This window comes from Neomonachus schauinslandi, chromosome 1, assembly GCF_002201575.2.
Source record: "Neomonachus schauinslandi chromosome 1, ASM220157v2, whole genome shotgun sequence".
Taxonomy (NCBI): domain Eukaryota; kingdom Metazoa; phylum Chordata; class Mammalia; order Carnivora; family Phocidae; genus Neomonachus; species Neomonachus schauinslandi.
The window spans coordinates 205,225,772-205,242,288 of NC_058403.1; the positions used below are offsets into that span (position 1 = coordinate 205,225,772).

The following is a 16,517-nucleotide window of genomic DNA, read 5'->3' on the forward strand; positions in this document are numbered from 1 at the left end:
CCAAGTTCTCGTCGTTCACTCGCTGGATATGCTGCCTGTCCTTGCGCGGAAGCCCAATCAGAGCGCTTATCGGGCCGTGCTGTCAATCATGGGGCGCCGGCGGCCAATAACAGTGGGAGGACCCCCGCGGCGCAGGCCTTATGGGGAGTTTCGGGGAGGGCCCTGAATTCATTCACAACATTCCTCTCCCGCCCCCCTCCGGCTGGACAGCGCGCCCCGGGCAGCTGGGGCTGCGCCCACACACGGCTTTGTTTACTGAGGGTCGCTTCCGGGCTCCGCAAGGGGACAATCAACACGGCTCGGCCGGGGAGCGAGACTGAGCGGCGGGATTCCAAGGCAGCAGCTCAGCCCCTCCTCCCTCTGGGCTGTGTGAGGCGAGAAACTCTCTCAGCCTCTCTGTGCGCGGAGTCAAGTTCTGATGTTTGGGGGCGTGGCGGGGATCACAGGCCCCTCGGTGGAGCTCTTGGGGGCTACAGACCTGTTCTGTAGCAACAGGGCCCAACCCATGCCCCAAGCTGAGAACCCTCAATCCATTCTGTGCCCTGAATATTGAGTCATATGAAATTGCTGATTTTCGACCTACTATGATGGCAATTTCATAAGATTCAACTAATACTTGTCACATCCGATCACCTCCGATTGTTTTTCTGACCCATTTTGTCCAGGCCAGCCTCTCTTGCCCGGAAGCCGCCCGTGGTCTTGATCGCCGGCCCCGCCCCCCCTCCCGCCTGGCGGCTCACGCCGTCCTTCCTCTCCCCCTGTCCTTAGAAAACTGTACATTTCCTCTTAGCCATACTTTTCTCCAGGATCACTACATTTCTTTATCTAGTTCAGCAGTTGCTTAATTGCGGTCTCTTCCCTCTCCACGGAGACCCCAGTGGCTGTAGTATGTGTAATCGGAGCATTGCCAGAGCGCCCGCACACGAAGAGCACCCGGCATACAGCGGTCACTCAATACGTAACTTAGTGACTGAACCAACTCATACTCTGCTCCCACTCCGCTGAAACGTCTACAAAGCAGGAACAGCCCAAGTTGGTCCTAACGTGGCCTGATTGCTGCCCCCAGTCTCCCCACCGCGTCTGGAAACTCGGGCTTTTTCCTTCCAGGAATTTCCAGCTGCACTTTCTGGCGGGTCTCCAGCTCACCATTCAGGAAACTCCCTCCAACCTGTGCTGTCCAGTAGGGTCACCACTGACCACAAGTGGCTTTTGTGTCCTTGAAATGGGGCTGGGCGGAATTGGGTTATGCTGTAAATGTAATTTTCAAGGACTTAGCTGGGGAAAAAAAAAAAGGTAAAATATCTCATTAAGAATTTTTGACATTGAAAAAAATTTTTATATTGATTACATTCGAAATGATAATATTTTAGGTAAGTTTGGGTGAATAAAACACATTATTCTAATTAATGCCACCTGTTTCCTTTTATGTTTTGTATTTTCTGTGGTATCAGGATGTTTAAAGTTATACACGTGACTTGCATTGTAACTTCTGTTGGACAACGGCGGTCTTGAGACACAGCCTGCCACAGTGACAACAACAGAAAGCACGCGGAAAATGGCAATGGCGTAGTCACTGCTCCCACGCATTATCAACGCTGAAGCCTTCCACCAGTGCTGCAAAGTGGGGATCACAGGCTCCATTTCTCAGATGAGGAAACTGAGGCTTGGAGAGCAAAGTGCTTGCCTGAAGTCACCCAGACTGGGAAGCCCTAGACTTATGCCACGTGCCTTTCTTGCAAAGGATTGGACGCAAAGATGGACCGATGGGGAAGGAGTCACTGGGGCGTGGGGAGAGGCAGGGAGGACTTCAGCAAAGCCCGTGTGTCAGCTGCTCCCCTTGCAAACAGGACCGCGGGGGCGCCCTTACTAGCAGTCCTCTTCAGCATCTGGTGCGTGGCTGTATCCCCTAAGCCTGGGTCCTGGTCCCTGCGGATGCTTCAGTGGGTGTCCCGAGATGTTGAGGTCACTCAAGGCTGCTCTAGTCGGTTGACTGCTCTAGGAGGAACCGAGACTGGGCTATCACAGTGAGGATGTTTATTGTCTAACAATAGATACTAACACTGTCATCATCCCCATCTCCTGGGTGAAAAACAGGCATAGAAAGGTCAGGTGACATGCTCGAGGCCCCCAGCAGGGAAAGGATAGGGCCAGCATTCAAGCCCTGTGGGTGGGCTGGTTCTGTCGCATTGGCTGGGAATCAAATGCACAGTGTTTGGGAAGCACCAACATTCTATTCCATTTTCCCGATTTTACGAATGAGCGGAATGAGGCCTGGAGAAGGTCAGAAAGTTGCCCAAGGCCATACAGTGATCTCCGGAGAATCTATGAGGTCAGAAAGGCCCCTGGGAGTCTCTCTCGGCCAGCTCTCCTCCTAGGAGAGGTTGGGAGCAGGGTTCCAGCCATCCACATGTCCTGCCTTCTCCATGCAGCCAGTGAGCTTGGGCTGCAGGGAGATGGAAGCCGCACTTACCCCGCCAGGCCTCTGTGAGCTCACTGTCTAGGCATCCACAGCTCCTGATCCCAAACCCACATGTCTTTGAGACCCATGGGAAATAGGGTGGCCCTGGAGGCTCAGCTGGAGGGGAACAGGGGCCCCCCAGCTCTGTGGCCACCCCACCCCAATTTCCAGGGTCCCTGTCTTCTGCCAGTTGTCCCCCCCCCCCCCCGCCCCCCGCACAACCCCTGCCCTTGCTGACTCAGGCAGGAAACCAGCCCAGGCAGTTTCGCTTCCTGGTTCTGATGCAGCCCCTCTGGCCTGCCCAACTGGCAAGATTTACTTCTGTCACTTGTTTTTTTTCCCTTTTGGAACACAGGTTCATGGGCTGAGCGGCAGGACCCTGCCAGGAGAATTGGGCATTCAGGTGGAGGGGGATGGTGGAAGCAGGAGAGGAAAGGCTTGGGAAGGAATAATTGTGTCTCAAAAGCCGTATTTAGTGGCTGCCCTGGCCCTGCAGAGAGGGCCAGTGTGACAGGCAAGACAGGACAGGCTCAGTGGCTAGTCTTGGGCTCCACTCTTTGAACAAAAGCAGCCCTTACAGCCCTCAGGCTCCAGAATTCTCCACACTGAGCGAAGGGTGTTAGGATCCCCATTTAATAGATGGGCAAACAGAGGCTCAGAGAGGGGACAGGACTTGCTGAAGATCACACAGCCAGGAAGTGGCAGAAACTGGCACTGAACTCAAGGTGTAGTTATTTTCCAAAGTCTGGGGCTCTTGGCTTCGGCACCATTGGTGGGCTTTTATGGGCAGGTGGAAGGAACAAGCAGAGGGAAAAGTCATGCGGGCCGTGAGGCTCTTTGGGGAGGCAGAGGGGATGGGGCCAAGGGGGAACAAGTGGGTTGACATTCCAGACCTCATACCTGTTGCGCCTGAATGCCTTTCCTCGCCCCTGGGGTCCTCCTCCAAAGGGCTGGTGTCAGAGGGACAAAGGAGCCAGTTTACAGGAGTCCCTGGCCCGCCTGGGCGCCGCCGGCCCCAGTGGGGTTGGCCTGGGTTCCAGGCACCCTGTCCCAGTCCTCGCTCTTCTGAGATTCCAGAAAAAGGTTAACAAATAATTTCCAGAAGAGGGAGAAATCATGATTCCCGTAGATACATAAAGATGGACACGTGTTAACGTTTTTATTGAACGCACGTGGGAACCAGGCAGATGTTACACGCGGCTTGAAAGAGAATCTGGAGAACAGGCACTTTTACATTATCAGACTATTTATGCAAATAAACGTGCAGATGGGGGCAAATTGTTTTTTTTCCATAGGGGAGGAGGTTGTCATCGAAACCTCTGCTGGCCGGGATGGAATTTGCATGTCTACAGATAAGTGGCTTTATATCGCTATCAGTTGCTTACAATTTACAGAGCTGAGAGTTCAAAGAATGCTATGAATCAGATAACCCGGAAGGGTGTGTTGTATAGAGATGATGCCCTGAATAATGAAAACTGATTCATTGAAATGCAAAATTTTCCTTGCAAAAAAGGGAAACAATTCATTACTTCCTTCATTCAATGAACACCTGTTCATTAAGCGCCTCCTGCACACTGTCCTAGAGGTGTTGGAGACATAGCAGTGAACAAAGATGCAAAGAAGACCAGTCTAGAGCGAGTGCCGAGTGACCACTCCTAGGGCTGGAGGTTCGGAAGGGCAGAGGAGGGCTCTTGGAGGTGACATCCGGGAGGGGGAGGGAACCACAGCAGGAGGCAGGACAGAGAGGAGGTGGGGGTTTGGAGGGGGCAGCCTTGGCGGGTTTTCCTGGTTTTTCTGTTTTCCCCACTACAATGCCAGTTCTCAGCTCTCCTGAGCTGAGGTTGGCACAGGGCAGGCGTACAATAAATGCCCAGTGTGCAAAGGGGCTCCATCTCAAAAGGCAGAAGCCACTAGCTGCCTGCTTAGGGGAGACATTGCTATGCTGTGGGCAGATGGCATGGGCGTCGGGGCTGCCCGAGTGGGGCTCAAGGAAGGGCACGTGCGCGTCACACCCCTGAACGCAGCCCTACCCTCCAGTCCTCCAGCCCCCCTTCCCCCACCCCTGCCCCTGCTGAAACCTGAGCATCGGGCCTGGGGAAACCCCAAGCCAGTCTTTCCATTGAATTTGGGCTCTGGTGCCACAAGTTCTGATTTTTCAAGATATAAATAGGATTTTTTTTGGTGTGAAATTGCTCACATATAAAACCCACCATTTAAAGACATACAGTTCAGGGGTGCCTGGGTGGCTCAGTCGGTTGAGCGTCTGACTTTTGATTTCAGCTCAGGTCATGATCTCAGGGTCATGGGCTCGAGCCCCAAGTGGGGCTCCAAGCTTGGTCGGGGTCTGCTTGGGATTCTCTCTCCCCCTGCCCCATCCCCCTGTGCTAAAATTCATCTTAAAAAAAAAAGCGTACAGTTCAGTGGCATTTCACTGTTTTGCCACTACGTCTGTCTAGTTCCAAAACTCTTACTCCAAAAGATGACCCCAGCATCCATTAGCAACTCCCCCTCCCCCGGTCAACCATGGACCCCCCCCCATCAAGGTCTGTTCTCTGTGGATTTGCGCTTTCTGGACATTTCACATCAATGGAATCCTACAGCACATGGCCTTTTGTGGCCGACTTCTTTCACTCAGCATGTTTTCGAGGTGCATCCATGTAGCATGTGGCGCTTTGTACCTTTTTACGGTGGAAGCACACTCCTCGTACAGACACACATGCTCCCCACCGTCTGCTGGGGCCACCTGGGTTGCTGCTATCTTTAGGGGACCGTAACTAGCGTGGCTGTGAACGTTCACGTACGAGCTGTTGGTCGAGTCCGTTTTCAGTCCTTTCCGGCATGTGCCTCGGAGTGGAACGGCTGGGTCAGGCGGTAATTCTAGGCTAAACTGAACTGAGGAGCCACCGAACTGTTTTCCACAGCGGTTGTCCCCTATCTTGTAGAAAAATTTTAGTAGTTCAGAAATTTTTGACCACCACTGTGTGGGACCCAGGAAAGCCGACTGCGGTGGGTTCGCTGGCTGGGGGCCAGTCACTCACAGGTGTGGCTGCCTGTACCCACGGGTGCCGCCACCTCCCCCCAGGCAGCAGCTCAGCATCACCCCGACTGCAGCCTTGTTCCTGAGCCGTGACCCGCTCCCCACCCCCCAGCAGGGGGAGGGCAGGAAGGCGGTCAGATTCTTGGCTGATTCACAGGCACGACTGCCAACGGGGGACTGCCAACGGGGAATGACGGAGGGGCCCAGGAGGGAGCGGGAGAGGGTCTCGGTCTGGAGGAGACAGCGGCTGGTCAGCGGGGAGCGGGGACCCTGCTGGTGGCCGTGCAAATCCCTGCTCGGTAATGTTGGCGACATGACCTAACCGGGCCATCACAAGGGAAGCGCCTGAACGGTGCCTGGACCACTGGTGGTGCTACATAAATACAAGCTGTTAGGGCTTCACGATCAAGGTGGCCCCAAGCAGTTCCCAAGTGCATTCTGGTTGAACTAGCACGGAGACCCCACCAGGTGCTGTCAGCATCTGTCCTATGGATGGGAGAGTCGCTCTGAAGGAGCCTGGCTTGTCTCCGGTAGAGGTGGTGACCTGGGCATGCAGGCAGGTGAGGGGGTTGGTGGGAGTCACCCAGGGCGGGAGGGGCGAAAAGACTCTCCTCCAGCTCCCGGGCTGAAGGTGCAGAAGCCCATTCGTCCCTCCGTGGGCACACGGCTGGTCTCTGGTGGGAACTGCTGGGACTAACCTAGTTGGGGCACCTGGTCCCCAGCCCCAGCACTGGCCCACTCACAGGAGCATGGGAACACAGGAGGAATCACAGTCACGTTTATTGCTCTGGGTTAAACCAGGGAAGACAAGACCGGAGGAGGGGGACACAGGAAGCCGGTGAACATTCCTTCCCTTCTAGAGTCCTTGGCACCCTGGGAAGCTGACCAGTGCACTCCAGATCTGCTGATCACCTGCTCATGGGCTAGGCCCCCAGTGCCATTTGAGGGGCATGCCACCCGAGGCTGCGGGGAGCACGGCTCCTTCTCGCGGTGCCGCCTGTGGAGGCTGCGGCGATGGCCTCCAGTGGGCTGGTGTCCTTAGGAAGGTGTCTTGGCAGAGGAGGAAGAGGCTGCCTCCTTCTCGGCGGGAACCTTCACCAGCGCCAGCTTCTTGGGCAGGCTGCTGCTGGCTTTCATTACCACGTCGTGTTCAATCTTCTTCCGGATCCCGACCTCCAGGTCCTGAGCGGGGGCAACCACAGGGCAATGAGACTGGGACCTGAGGTGGAGGGAGGGGGGCGCCTGACCCGTTGCCCTCTCTCTGGCGAGAGCGCACAGAAGGCTGGATGTGCAACTCCCCCTGAAACAGCACCTGAGGGTCTGGAGTTTAAGTCTTGTCCTGCACTCTTTGAGGTGTTACACACAAAAAATCCCGTTCTCATCTCTGGACCTCAGCTTCTACACCTCTACTCATCTCCATTTTACAGATGAAGAAACAGGTTCCTGCAGTGAGGAGGCACTTGCCCAGGCTTCCCCAAACAGGTGAAGGATGGGAGACTGGAACCCTGCACGCCCAGAGTGTTTGGTCTCAGCTTCCAGGCAGCAGTCCCCTCCTGGCCCATGTCATTTCCGCCTGGCAGATGGTGGAACTGGAGCTCCGAGACACAGAGATGTGAGCAAGCAAAGGCACAGGGGTTTGGGTCCAAAACTGGTAGTTTAATCATATTTCCCAAACCGCCCTGTCCTGCCTGAGTTCCAAGGACCATGACCACCATGACTGTCACATACCTGGGTGCAGGGGACACAACAGCAAACAAGACACAGAAAAACCTCTGCCCTCTGAGAGCTGGCACTCAGCCATACCCGTGTGTATGGAGACGACATACACGCCCATGACCCACTAGGTTAAAGTGAAGGTTAAGTGCTGCTATCCAAGAAAGAACATGAGATGAGTGAGGGATGTGTGTTATCGGGGACAGCCGCTCAGGAGCACCACCTGCAGTCAGACTATACTCTGAGAAAGGGAGCCGTGTGGATTTCTGGGAGAAGAATCTGGGCAGAGGAAACAGCCAGTGAAGTGCTGAGGTGGGGTAAGAACAGTTAAGGGGCCAGTGAGCAAGGGGGAGAGTGGCAGGAGATCAGGGAGGAAGTCCCTGCACTGGTCCAGGGGGTAGCTGATGGGATGGGACCAGGCAGGGGGGGAAATGGGTGGATTCTAGATTAATACTAAAAGCAAAAAAGATGGGACTTGACCCAGATATGAGAGAAGGGGGGAATCAAAGATGATCCCAAGTATCTGGAAGGACAGAGTCTTCCTGAATCAAGACTGTGGCAGGGTCATGTCTGGGAGGCTGAGGGGAGGATCAGAAGCTTGGTTTTAGATATGCTGAGTTTGAGATGCCCATGAGACAGCCTGCCTCCCGCTGCCAGATGGAGGTAGGCAGATCACTGGGTACCCAGGTCTCAAAAACCGAGGCTCTGAGGAAACGAAACGATTTGCTCAAGATTACGCATTAGTTAGTGTGGAGTACAATTTGAACTCAAATCTGACTCCAGTAAAACCAGTTTCAAATCTCTTTAAACTTCTCTGTAAACTCAGCCCTACCCACCTATATAAAGAAGCTACATTTAAACACAACCACAAAAATGACAACCAACGCAGCTAACGTTCACTTGGGTCCTGTGCTGTTCTCAGCGCTTTACAAGTGCCCCATGGCATTAAATCCTTACAACCCTGGGAGAAAGGTGCTATTACTATGACCATTTTACAGGTTAAAAGACTCAGGGTGAAGAAATACTAGCTGTTGGGAGCTGCGACCGGACGCAGCACTGCCTTTCTGCAAAGCTGGGGTTTCTACTTCGCCTCGCCACCTCCCCTCCCCACTTCTATTAAAGAACGGTAACAGCGAGAGCAGCTAACGTGCGTTTAACACTTTCTGCGCGTCAGGCCTTGCTCCTTCGAGGCCCGCTGAGTGTGGTATGTGATGTTCCGCTACCCATGGCACAGGGGTCGAAACTGAGACTCAAGAGATCTGCGTTGTCCAGGCTCCCCCACCGGGTCCAGCCACCATCCTCCGCCCCTCACGGGCCTCCAGGCTCCTTCCCTCGCTGCTCGCACGCCCCCACTCACCTTCTTGAGCTTTCGCTGCTGCACGATGCGCGACTTCTTGGGGGCGATCACACGATCTGGGAAGAGACGCGCTAACATGAGGCTGGGGAGCTCCAGGCCCTCCTCGCCCCCCAGACCCCTGACAGCTCCTTACCACCCTTCCTCGGGCCCCGGTTCCGCTCTGAGGCCGCAGCCGCCGCTTTGCTCTTCCCCGGCTTCCGCGCCTGGAACTTGCGCTGCCCCTGCGCCATGATCTGGCATGCACCGGAAAAGGCGGGGTTGTAAGCAATTGCAGCCGGAAGGCGCAAGGCGCGACGGGATACAGCGGGGGCCGCAGGGCGCAAAGGCTCACGGGACACAACGTGGCAAAGCATTAAAGAGACAGGCGCCCATAAAAGCAGATCTTACGCAAACCTTCGCAAAAACTTCCAAGTAAAGGTTGTATGGTAAGGTAACATTTACTGAGGGCTCGTTTGTTTTGTAAAACTTAGTTTTATGCCCTTTGTACATAAAATTTAGTCTAGGGTGAGGTGACTGAGGCACTCAGTGGTGCACACTTTAAGAGTGTCTAAAATTCAGTATTAATATAAATAGTATCCTCAACATTTAAAAATAAAATTTTAGGGCGCCTGGGTGGCTCAGTTGGTTAAGCAACTGACTTCGGCTCGGGTGGTGATCCCGGAGTCCTGGGACTGAGTCCCGCATTGGGCTCCCTGCTCGGCAGGGAGTCTGCTTCTCCCTCTGACCCTCTCCCGGTCATGTTCTCTCTCTCTCAAATAAATAAAATCTTTAAAAAAAAAAAAAGAAGGGGGCGCCTGGGTGGCTCAGTTCGTTGGGCGGCTGCCTTCCGCTCGGGTCATGATCCCGGAGTTCCAGGATCGAATCCCGCATCAGGCTCCCTGCTCAGTGGGGAGTCTGCTTCTCCCTCTGACCCTACCCCCTCTTGTGCTCTCTCTTTCACTTTCTCTCTCCCTCAAAAAAATAAAATCTTTAAAAAAAAAAGAATTTTAGGGGTGCCTGCCTGCCTCAGTCAGTGGAGCATGTGACTCTTGATCTTGGGGTTGTGAGTTTGAGCCACATTTTTGGGTGTAGAGATTACTTAAAAAAGTCGGAGGTGCCCGGGTGGCTCAGTTGGTTAAGTGTCCGACTCTTGATTTCAGCTCAGGTCATGATCTCAGGGTCATGGGACTGAGGTCCGTGTTGGGCTCCATGCTGAGCATGGATTCTGCTTGGGATTCTCTCTCTCTCTCTCTCTCTCTGCTCCGACCCCCAACTTGCGCTCTCATTTTCTTTCTCTAGAAAAAATAAAAAATAATTCATGAAGCTATTATTTATTTATCTTGATTACTGAGCCTTTTGGTGTCCCCTCTAAAATTCTGTACCCCAGGCACTGCCCTAGTTCTAGCCCTGAAGCAACCTAAGAGGGCAGTGCTAGTACTGTCCCCATTTTATAAATGAGAACACCAAAGCATGGAAAGGTGAAATGACTTGGCCAAGACCACACTGCAGAGAAAGGGGCTGAGCTGGGTTTCGAACTTGGGCAGACTGGCTCCAGTTATAGGGCTCTTAAGAGCCATGCAAAGGCCCTGTGTGCTCTCCCTACTCTAGGAAGAAGGGTGGTTGGGGGAAGAAGGTCAGTTTGGGGGCAAGCCATTCATTAAGTTTATTATAAAACCTAAGGGAATGGGGGAAGACTATGGAGAGTCAGGTTGGTTACTTCTGGGGTCCATCTAGGGTCCCTACCCTCAGGAGACGGTGGTGTTTAGGGCTGCCCGGAGCTCCTCAGGGGCAAAGACCCCCAGCTCTGTGATGATACCGCCAGTGATGAGCTCGTGGGGGGTGACATCAAAGGCAGGATTCCAAACCCCAATGCCTGCAGGAGAGAAAGGGGAGGCAAGAAGGCAGGTATTTGGCTCTGAAAGTTCTCAAGCCCTTGTCACCTGTCTCCCCCATGGTGGTTCATGAGTTGGGGAATCCTTGACAATCTGGGGATGCTCACTCTGTAAGTGCATGAAGGCATTACATGGGGCTTTAGCACCCAGTAACTAGTTTAGACCCCCACCCCCCATTCCTGGGCTGTCATTGTCCAAGAAGGCTTAGAAGTCTTATAGACATCTACCCCACTTTTGCCAGCTCCAAGGGTCTCTGTAAGAAGCTCTAAGAACCCACCTCAGAGCCTTTGCCCGGGCAGTCCCCTCTGCCTCCAGTAGTCACATGACTCACTGTTTCATTTCCTTCAGGTCTTTGCTCAAATGTCACCTTCCCGGCGAGGATTTCTCCAATCACTGTGTCTAAATCTCCCCGCACCGACACTTCCCATGCCTGTCCTTGCCTTATTTCTCCTGCGCTCGCACCCGCTTCTAACATACACTGTGGTTTTGTTATTTAGCTTGTTTGTTGTCTATCTCTCCCACTGGATTGTCAGCTCCGCGAGTGCAGGGGCGTTTACATCTTTTTCACTCCTGTGTCCCCTGTGCACCCTAGCACAGCACCGAGAATCGGCCCGGTACTCAAAAATATTTGCTGAGAGTAACAACCTTTTACACGAGAGGCTGCAAACTGGTGGCCTTAGTTTTCTCTGCTCAGTGATTTTGGCCAGTGCTCATTATGCAAAATGAAAACAACAAAACAAACAAAAAAAACAAAATGAAGGAAAAAAATTTAGAGAATTAATATATCTATTTTTAAAACGCTGTAAGGAATTGGAGCACAAAACAGCAGAATGTTGGGACTTCCCTCTGCTTAGCTGTACAGTGTGATTTTTACCTTAGCTCCATACTTGGACTCTGGGGTAGCAGCCCCACAGTATTTTCGGCACTTAGGGATCTTAACTGGTCCTTTTCATAAAAGATTTCAACCATAATTGTTACCATCTAATGAGCGCTAAGCAAGGGTCAGGCACTGTCCTCCACGTCATGTGGGTGAATTCACTGACAACCCTGGGGTTTGTGAGCTGGGCCGTAGTAAGATGTGAACACTGGGGCCCTGGGGGATGAGAGAATGCAGACATCTTGCGCATGGCAGCCAGGCAGCGTGGGGAAGCCGAGAACATCAGTGTCTCTCCTAGGCACTAGGCAAGGCAGTATTCTCATTTCTTCTTCAAGGGAGGAAACCCAGATGGAGAATAGCAGGACAACTTGCCCTAAGTCTCCTAACTCATTAGTTGTACACTCTGACCTTGAATCTGACCTTCAAGGTGATTCTGTTCCAAGAAATGGCTGGAAAGAGCTGCTTATGCCCCAGAAGGCTGATTCTACCCGAAATTCACTGGCCCCCATGAAGGGGCCACAGTGCCTAAAGGGGGGTGCCCAGGCGCTATGGTGATCCCTCTAAGGGGACAGCTTACCGGGGGCTGCAATCCTGATCCCCTTGACATCGGTCAGTTCCTGCCCTGGGCGCTCCTCGATGATGATCTCCCTGCCCGTCTCCAGATGGAGGTCACACGAGGAGCTGGGTGCAGCCACGTAGAAGGGGATGCCGTGGTGCTTGGCGGCGATGGCCAGCTGGTAGGTGCCCACCTTGTTGGCCGTGTCACCGTTGGCAACCACGCGGTCGGCTCCCACGACGACAGCTGGGGAGCAAGATGCTGGGGTCATAACCTGGCCCTGGACGCCCAGAGCTCCGGCCCCTGGCGCCGCGCCTGCGCACCTGACACGCCCCGGTGGGCCATGGCAGCTGCCGCCATGCTGTCCGCGATGAGGGTGGCGGGGATCTGCTCGTACACCAGCTCGAAGGCGGTCAGCCGGGCTCCCTGGTTGTAGGGTCGGGTCTCCGTGCAGAAGGCATGATCCAGACGGCCCAGGGTGTGCAGTGAGCGGATCACACCTGTGGGGCCCGGCCACCAGGATGTCAGGATGAGACGGAAAGTGACACACAGGCAGGGTGGCTCGTTGTTGAGAAGCACAGCTCAGGGGCGCCTGGGCGGCTCAGTTGGTTGAGTGTCTGTCCCTTGATTTCGGCTCAGGTTGTGATCTCAGGGTTGTGGGATCGAGCCCTGTGTCGGGCTCTGTGCTGGGCGTGGAGCCTGCTTGGGATTCTCTCTCCCTCTCCCCCACTGCTCTCTCTCTCTCTCTCTCAAACAAATAAAATATTAAAGATTTTTATTTATTTATTTATTTGACAGAGAGAGAGAGAGGGAACACAAGCAGGGGGAGTGGGAGAGGGAGAAGCAGGCTTCCCGCTGAGCAGGGAGCCCAATGTGGGGCTCGATCCCAGGACCCTGGGATCATGACCTGAGCTGAAGGCAGACCCTTAATGATTGAGCCACCCAGGTGCCCCCAAATAAATAAAATATTAAAAAAAAATAGAAGCACAGCTCACCAAAGCCTCACCAGGCACAGTCCCATCCCCAGGCCCTTGCAGTGGCTGTCCCCTCTGCCGGGTACATGGGTGCTCAGAGAACATCCTCTTGGTGAGGCCTTCCCTGATCCCTCGATCTCACCCAGCAAACCCCACACCTCTGACCCCTTTCCGGCTTTCTCTTTAGTACTTACCACCTTTGAACACAGCACACATATTTAGTGATTGGTTGTGTTTGTTTCTCCTACTTTCCTAATCCTTGGGGCAGAGATTTTGTCTACTGTGTTCACTGGTGGGTCCCCAGTGTCCAGAAATGTGCCTGGCACACAATAGGTGCTTAGTTAAGTGCTGAGTGAATAAAGGAATGCATGTATGCAGGAATGGTGGGGCACTCTGGTTCTTTTTTTTTTTTTTTTAAAGATTTTATTTATTTATTTGAGACAGACAGAATGAGAGACAGAGAGCATGAGAGGGAGGAGGGTCAGAGGGAGAAGCAGACTCCCTGCCGAGCAGGGAGCCCGACGCAGGACTCGATCCCGGGACTCCAGGATCATGACCTGAGCCGAAGGCAGTCGCTTAACCAACTGAGCCACCCAGGCGCCCCGGGGGCACTCTGGTTCTTAATCGGTTTGTTTAGTGAATAAATCGGTGTGTTGCCATCAAGGTCTCAGTCCCCAGGCACAAAGGCAGGGCCCAGGCAGGTAGCCAAATCTCTTGGTCAGAGCAAATCCCAATCTTTCTTTTGGGGAGCCCCCCCCTTCTCAGTCCTCTTGGAGTTCGCATCCTGCGCATTCTCTAGGCACACGGCTTGCGCTGGACCCACTGATTGATCCTGGATAGGCCAGTGACCCCATCAAAGCCCCTGAGATACGAGGAGACTTTTCTGGCACCGTCAGCTTAGAGACTTTTGGCTCTTCATGCTCTGAACCCTAGCAGCCTCCCTGCTGACCTGTGGAGCAGAGAATGATGCCGCCATGGAGGGCAGAATTTAGGAACGGGGACAGATGGATCCTGATGCCACTATTTGACCCCCGGATCCAGCCATGCCTGAAGCGAACACCCTAAGCACTTGTGTACCAGAATAAATTCACATCTTTTTGGTGGGTAAAGTGGTTAGGGTTTGTTTCTCTAGCATCCAAAAAGGCCCCTTCCCCATTCCCATGGATGCCCACTCACCCAGAGCTGTCCCATAGCCAGCAGTGGCCAGCGCACCAGTGTTACAGTGGGTCAGCACGGTCACCTTGCCGCCCCCAGGAGCTGCCCGCTCCAGGATGTGGTGGGCTCCTAGGTCCCCGATGCTCCGATTGTCCTTGAGGTCTTTCTCCAGCATGTCCTCAGCGCAGCGGATCACTCTGGGGCCAACAGGAGGCTCTCAGCACCAGCCACCAGGCCTTGGTGCCCCGGCTGGCCCCTCTTCCCTGGCCAACACTCCTGTGCAGGAGCCCTCTTGCTCAAAGCCCCTCCAGGCTGTGGGGCCTACACCCTTCTGTTATTGTCACCTGTCACACCACACGTGTATGTTGCTCACACAGAACGTTTACCTCATATGTGTGGGAGAGCACAGCAATGAACAGGACAACAATCTCTGCCCCTGTGGAGCTCACAGTAGGGTGGGGAAAGCAGGTGGTGAGCAGTTAATGAAGTGAATGAGAAGGCAGCCGAATCAGGGGACAGAGCACAGGAGATGAACTGTGTTACATGAGGCGGTGGGGAAGGCAGAAATCTGAAACCTGCTGGAGAGTTAGCTCTGTGGATAGCCGCCTGCAGAGATAGCATATGCAAAGGCCCTGAGACAGGAGTAAGCTTGGTGGGGTCAAGGAACGTGGAAGGTAACCACATAGCTGCAGCAGAGGAGAGTGGAAAAACAAAAGGGCACGGTGGGGATCAGGACAGGAAACAAAATTCCTCAAAAGCAAAAACCAGGAGAATGCAGTGGCTCGGAAAAGGACCTCTAAGGCAGATGGGGTTGGGCATGTTCTGGGGAGGCAGAGTGAAGGGGCTGAGTGCAAGAACCTTGGGACCCAGCTGCCCGGGGTGGACTCTTAGTCCTGCTCGTGTGGCCTTGGACTGATGTGCCGTGCCTGCCTCAGTTTCGCTATATGTAAAACGGGTCGCTCTGCGAAAAAATGAGTTAATAGCTTCCACATAGAGCAGTGCCTGGCACAAGGTCCCCCTACCTCTCCCGGACCGCCGCCTCCGTGGCGCCCTCGCGCTCAGCCTCCAGGGCTGCGGTCTCGGCCAGGTGGCGGGCAGCGCGGGCCATGTTGACGGCGGTGGGCCGGGCGGTGACCAGGAAGCTCAGCGCGTCGCGCACGAAGGCCACCAGCGCGGCGAGTCCCGGTCCCCCCGCGCCCGCCTGCAGCTCCACAGCGAGGCTGAGGCAGCCCACGAGCGCGATGGCCGGGGCGCCGCGCACCTGGAGGGGGGGATCCTGGGGTCAGGCGGGGGCGCCCCCACTCCCACCCCGGCCCCGCCGCTCCGCCGCGTGGCCCCACCTTCATGGCGCGGATAGCCTCCCAGGCCTGGCGCACCGAGCCCACTGCCTCGTAGCGACTGTGCTGGGGAAGGAGCAGCTGGTCGAGGATCTCTAGCGAGCCCCGAGAGTAGCGGATCGCCTCCAGGGACATGGTGTCACCGCCTCGCTCACGGCCACTCAGGAAGCAGTCGGGGCGACCCGAGCACGCGGGACGCGCCGGGAACGGGAGGAGGGGGCGGGACCCGCGCGCCCCGCCCCCAAGGAGGCGCATGCGCACAGCAAACTCGCAGGACCCGCGACTAATCCCACCTTACTTTTCCCGGTTAAGTCTGGGCAGTTAGTCGCCTCCTGGAAACCACCGATGGCACCGTTTATGGGGCAACTACTGGATTCTAGGCCTTGTGTTTAGCCGGCGAGAATTAGGGCCTCATAGCATGATCCCCCAAGTCATGGCGCCTGACTTTGGCCAGAGCGAGTGCTGAAGGTGGTCTCAAGGAGAGAAAGGCCCGAATTGGGGGGGGGATTCCAAGGACTAAGGGGTCTTACTGTTGCCCCGAAACCTTCCCATCCCGGCAGAGAGCAAAGGCTGGTGAGCTGGGGACAGCCATTGGGGCTACCATCTCCCCCGAGGGACACAGGCACAAGTAAGAAGTTGGCCAGAACCTCAGCCCCAGGAGGGCCGTGTGTCTGGCTCACCACTGTATCCCCAGGGCCTAGGTTAGCGCCTGGCACACCGCAAATACCCCATCAATACTTGTTAAATGATCTTCCTTTTCCACGGTTTCGGGGGAGGGGGCAGGTAGCATCTCTGGGTGGATGCCCTGCTGTTTCTGAGCCCTTTTCTGCTCAGTTTGCCAGTTCCCTTCAAAAGATGCATCATGGTAGGGAAGGGGAAGGGGAGCTCGTTCATGACCTTCCAAGGCATCCCCACAGGCTGGGGATAATGAAAACCCCACACTTGCATACTCCAGGCCCAGGTGCTTCAGGCACCACCTATGTTCCCAACCCCCAGCCTTCTCTGTGGGGTTACTGCGGTCTGGTTCCCTTTCCACCCTTCACCCTCAGCCTGTGCTGCCTCCTCTGGGAAGTCGGCTCGGATTGCAGACCAACCGGAGCCTCCACCTTGAAACCCTCATCAGGACGAGTGGGGATCATGGCTGGGGCCACAGCTGCGGCAGCAGCATCACACTGGCTGATG

The 16,517-nt window shown here is 54.8% G+C and overlaps 2 protein-coding genes across 3 annotated transcripts; both read right to left on the reverse strand.

The window, feature by feature from the left end:
• Nucleotides 1-6,262: 6,262 nt before the first annotated feature.
• On the reverse strand, nt 6,263-8,852 carry C1H19orf53 (chromosome 1 C19orf53 homolog). Its single transcript, XM_021705313.2, has 3 exons — nt 8,699-8,852; nt 8,566-8,621; nt 6,263-6,677 (listed from the first exon to the last, which is right to left on the reverse strand). Exons 1-3 carry the CDS (start codon nt 8,793-8,795, stop codon nt 6,534-6,536), a joined length of 297 nt encoding a protein of 98 aa, XP_021560988.1. The 5' UTR covers nt 8,796-8,852; the 3' UTR covers nt 6,263-6,533.
• A 964-nt stretch (nt 8,853-9,816) lies between these two features.
• Nucleotides 9,817-15,727, reverse strand: MRI1 (methylthioribose-1-phosphate isomerase 1). Of its 2 annotated transcripts, XM_021705329.2 has the most exons (7): nt 15,339-15,727; nt 15,021-15,259; nt 14,020-14,195; nt 12,193-12,369; nt 11,891-12,115; nt 10,288-10,417; nt 9,817-9,839 (listed from the first exon to the last, which is right to left on the reverse strand). In XM_021705329.2, exons 1-6 carry the CDS (start codon nt 15,588-15,590, stop codon nt 10,290-10,292), a joined length of 1,197 nt encoding a protein of 398 aa, XP_021561004.1. In that variant the 5' UTR covers nt 15,591-15,727; the 3' UTR covers nt 9,817-9,839; nt 10,288-10,289. The 2 variants fall into 2 exon arrangements, with proteins under 2 accessions (XP_021561004.1, XP_044773717.1); XM_044917782.1 differs by lacking the exon at nt 9,817-9,839 and having other exon boundaries at nt 10,041-10,417.
• Nucleotides 15,728-16,517: the final 790 nt, after the last annotated feature.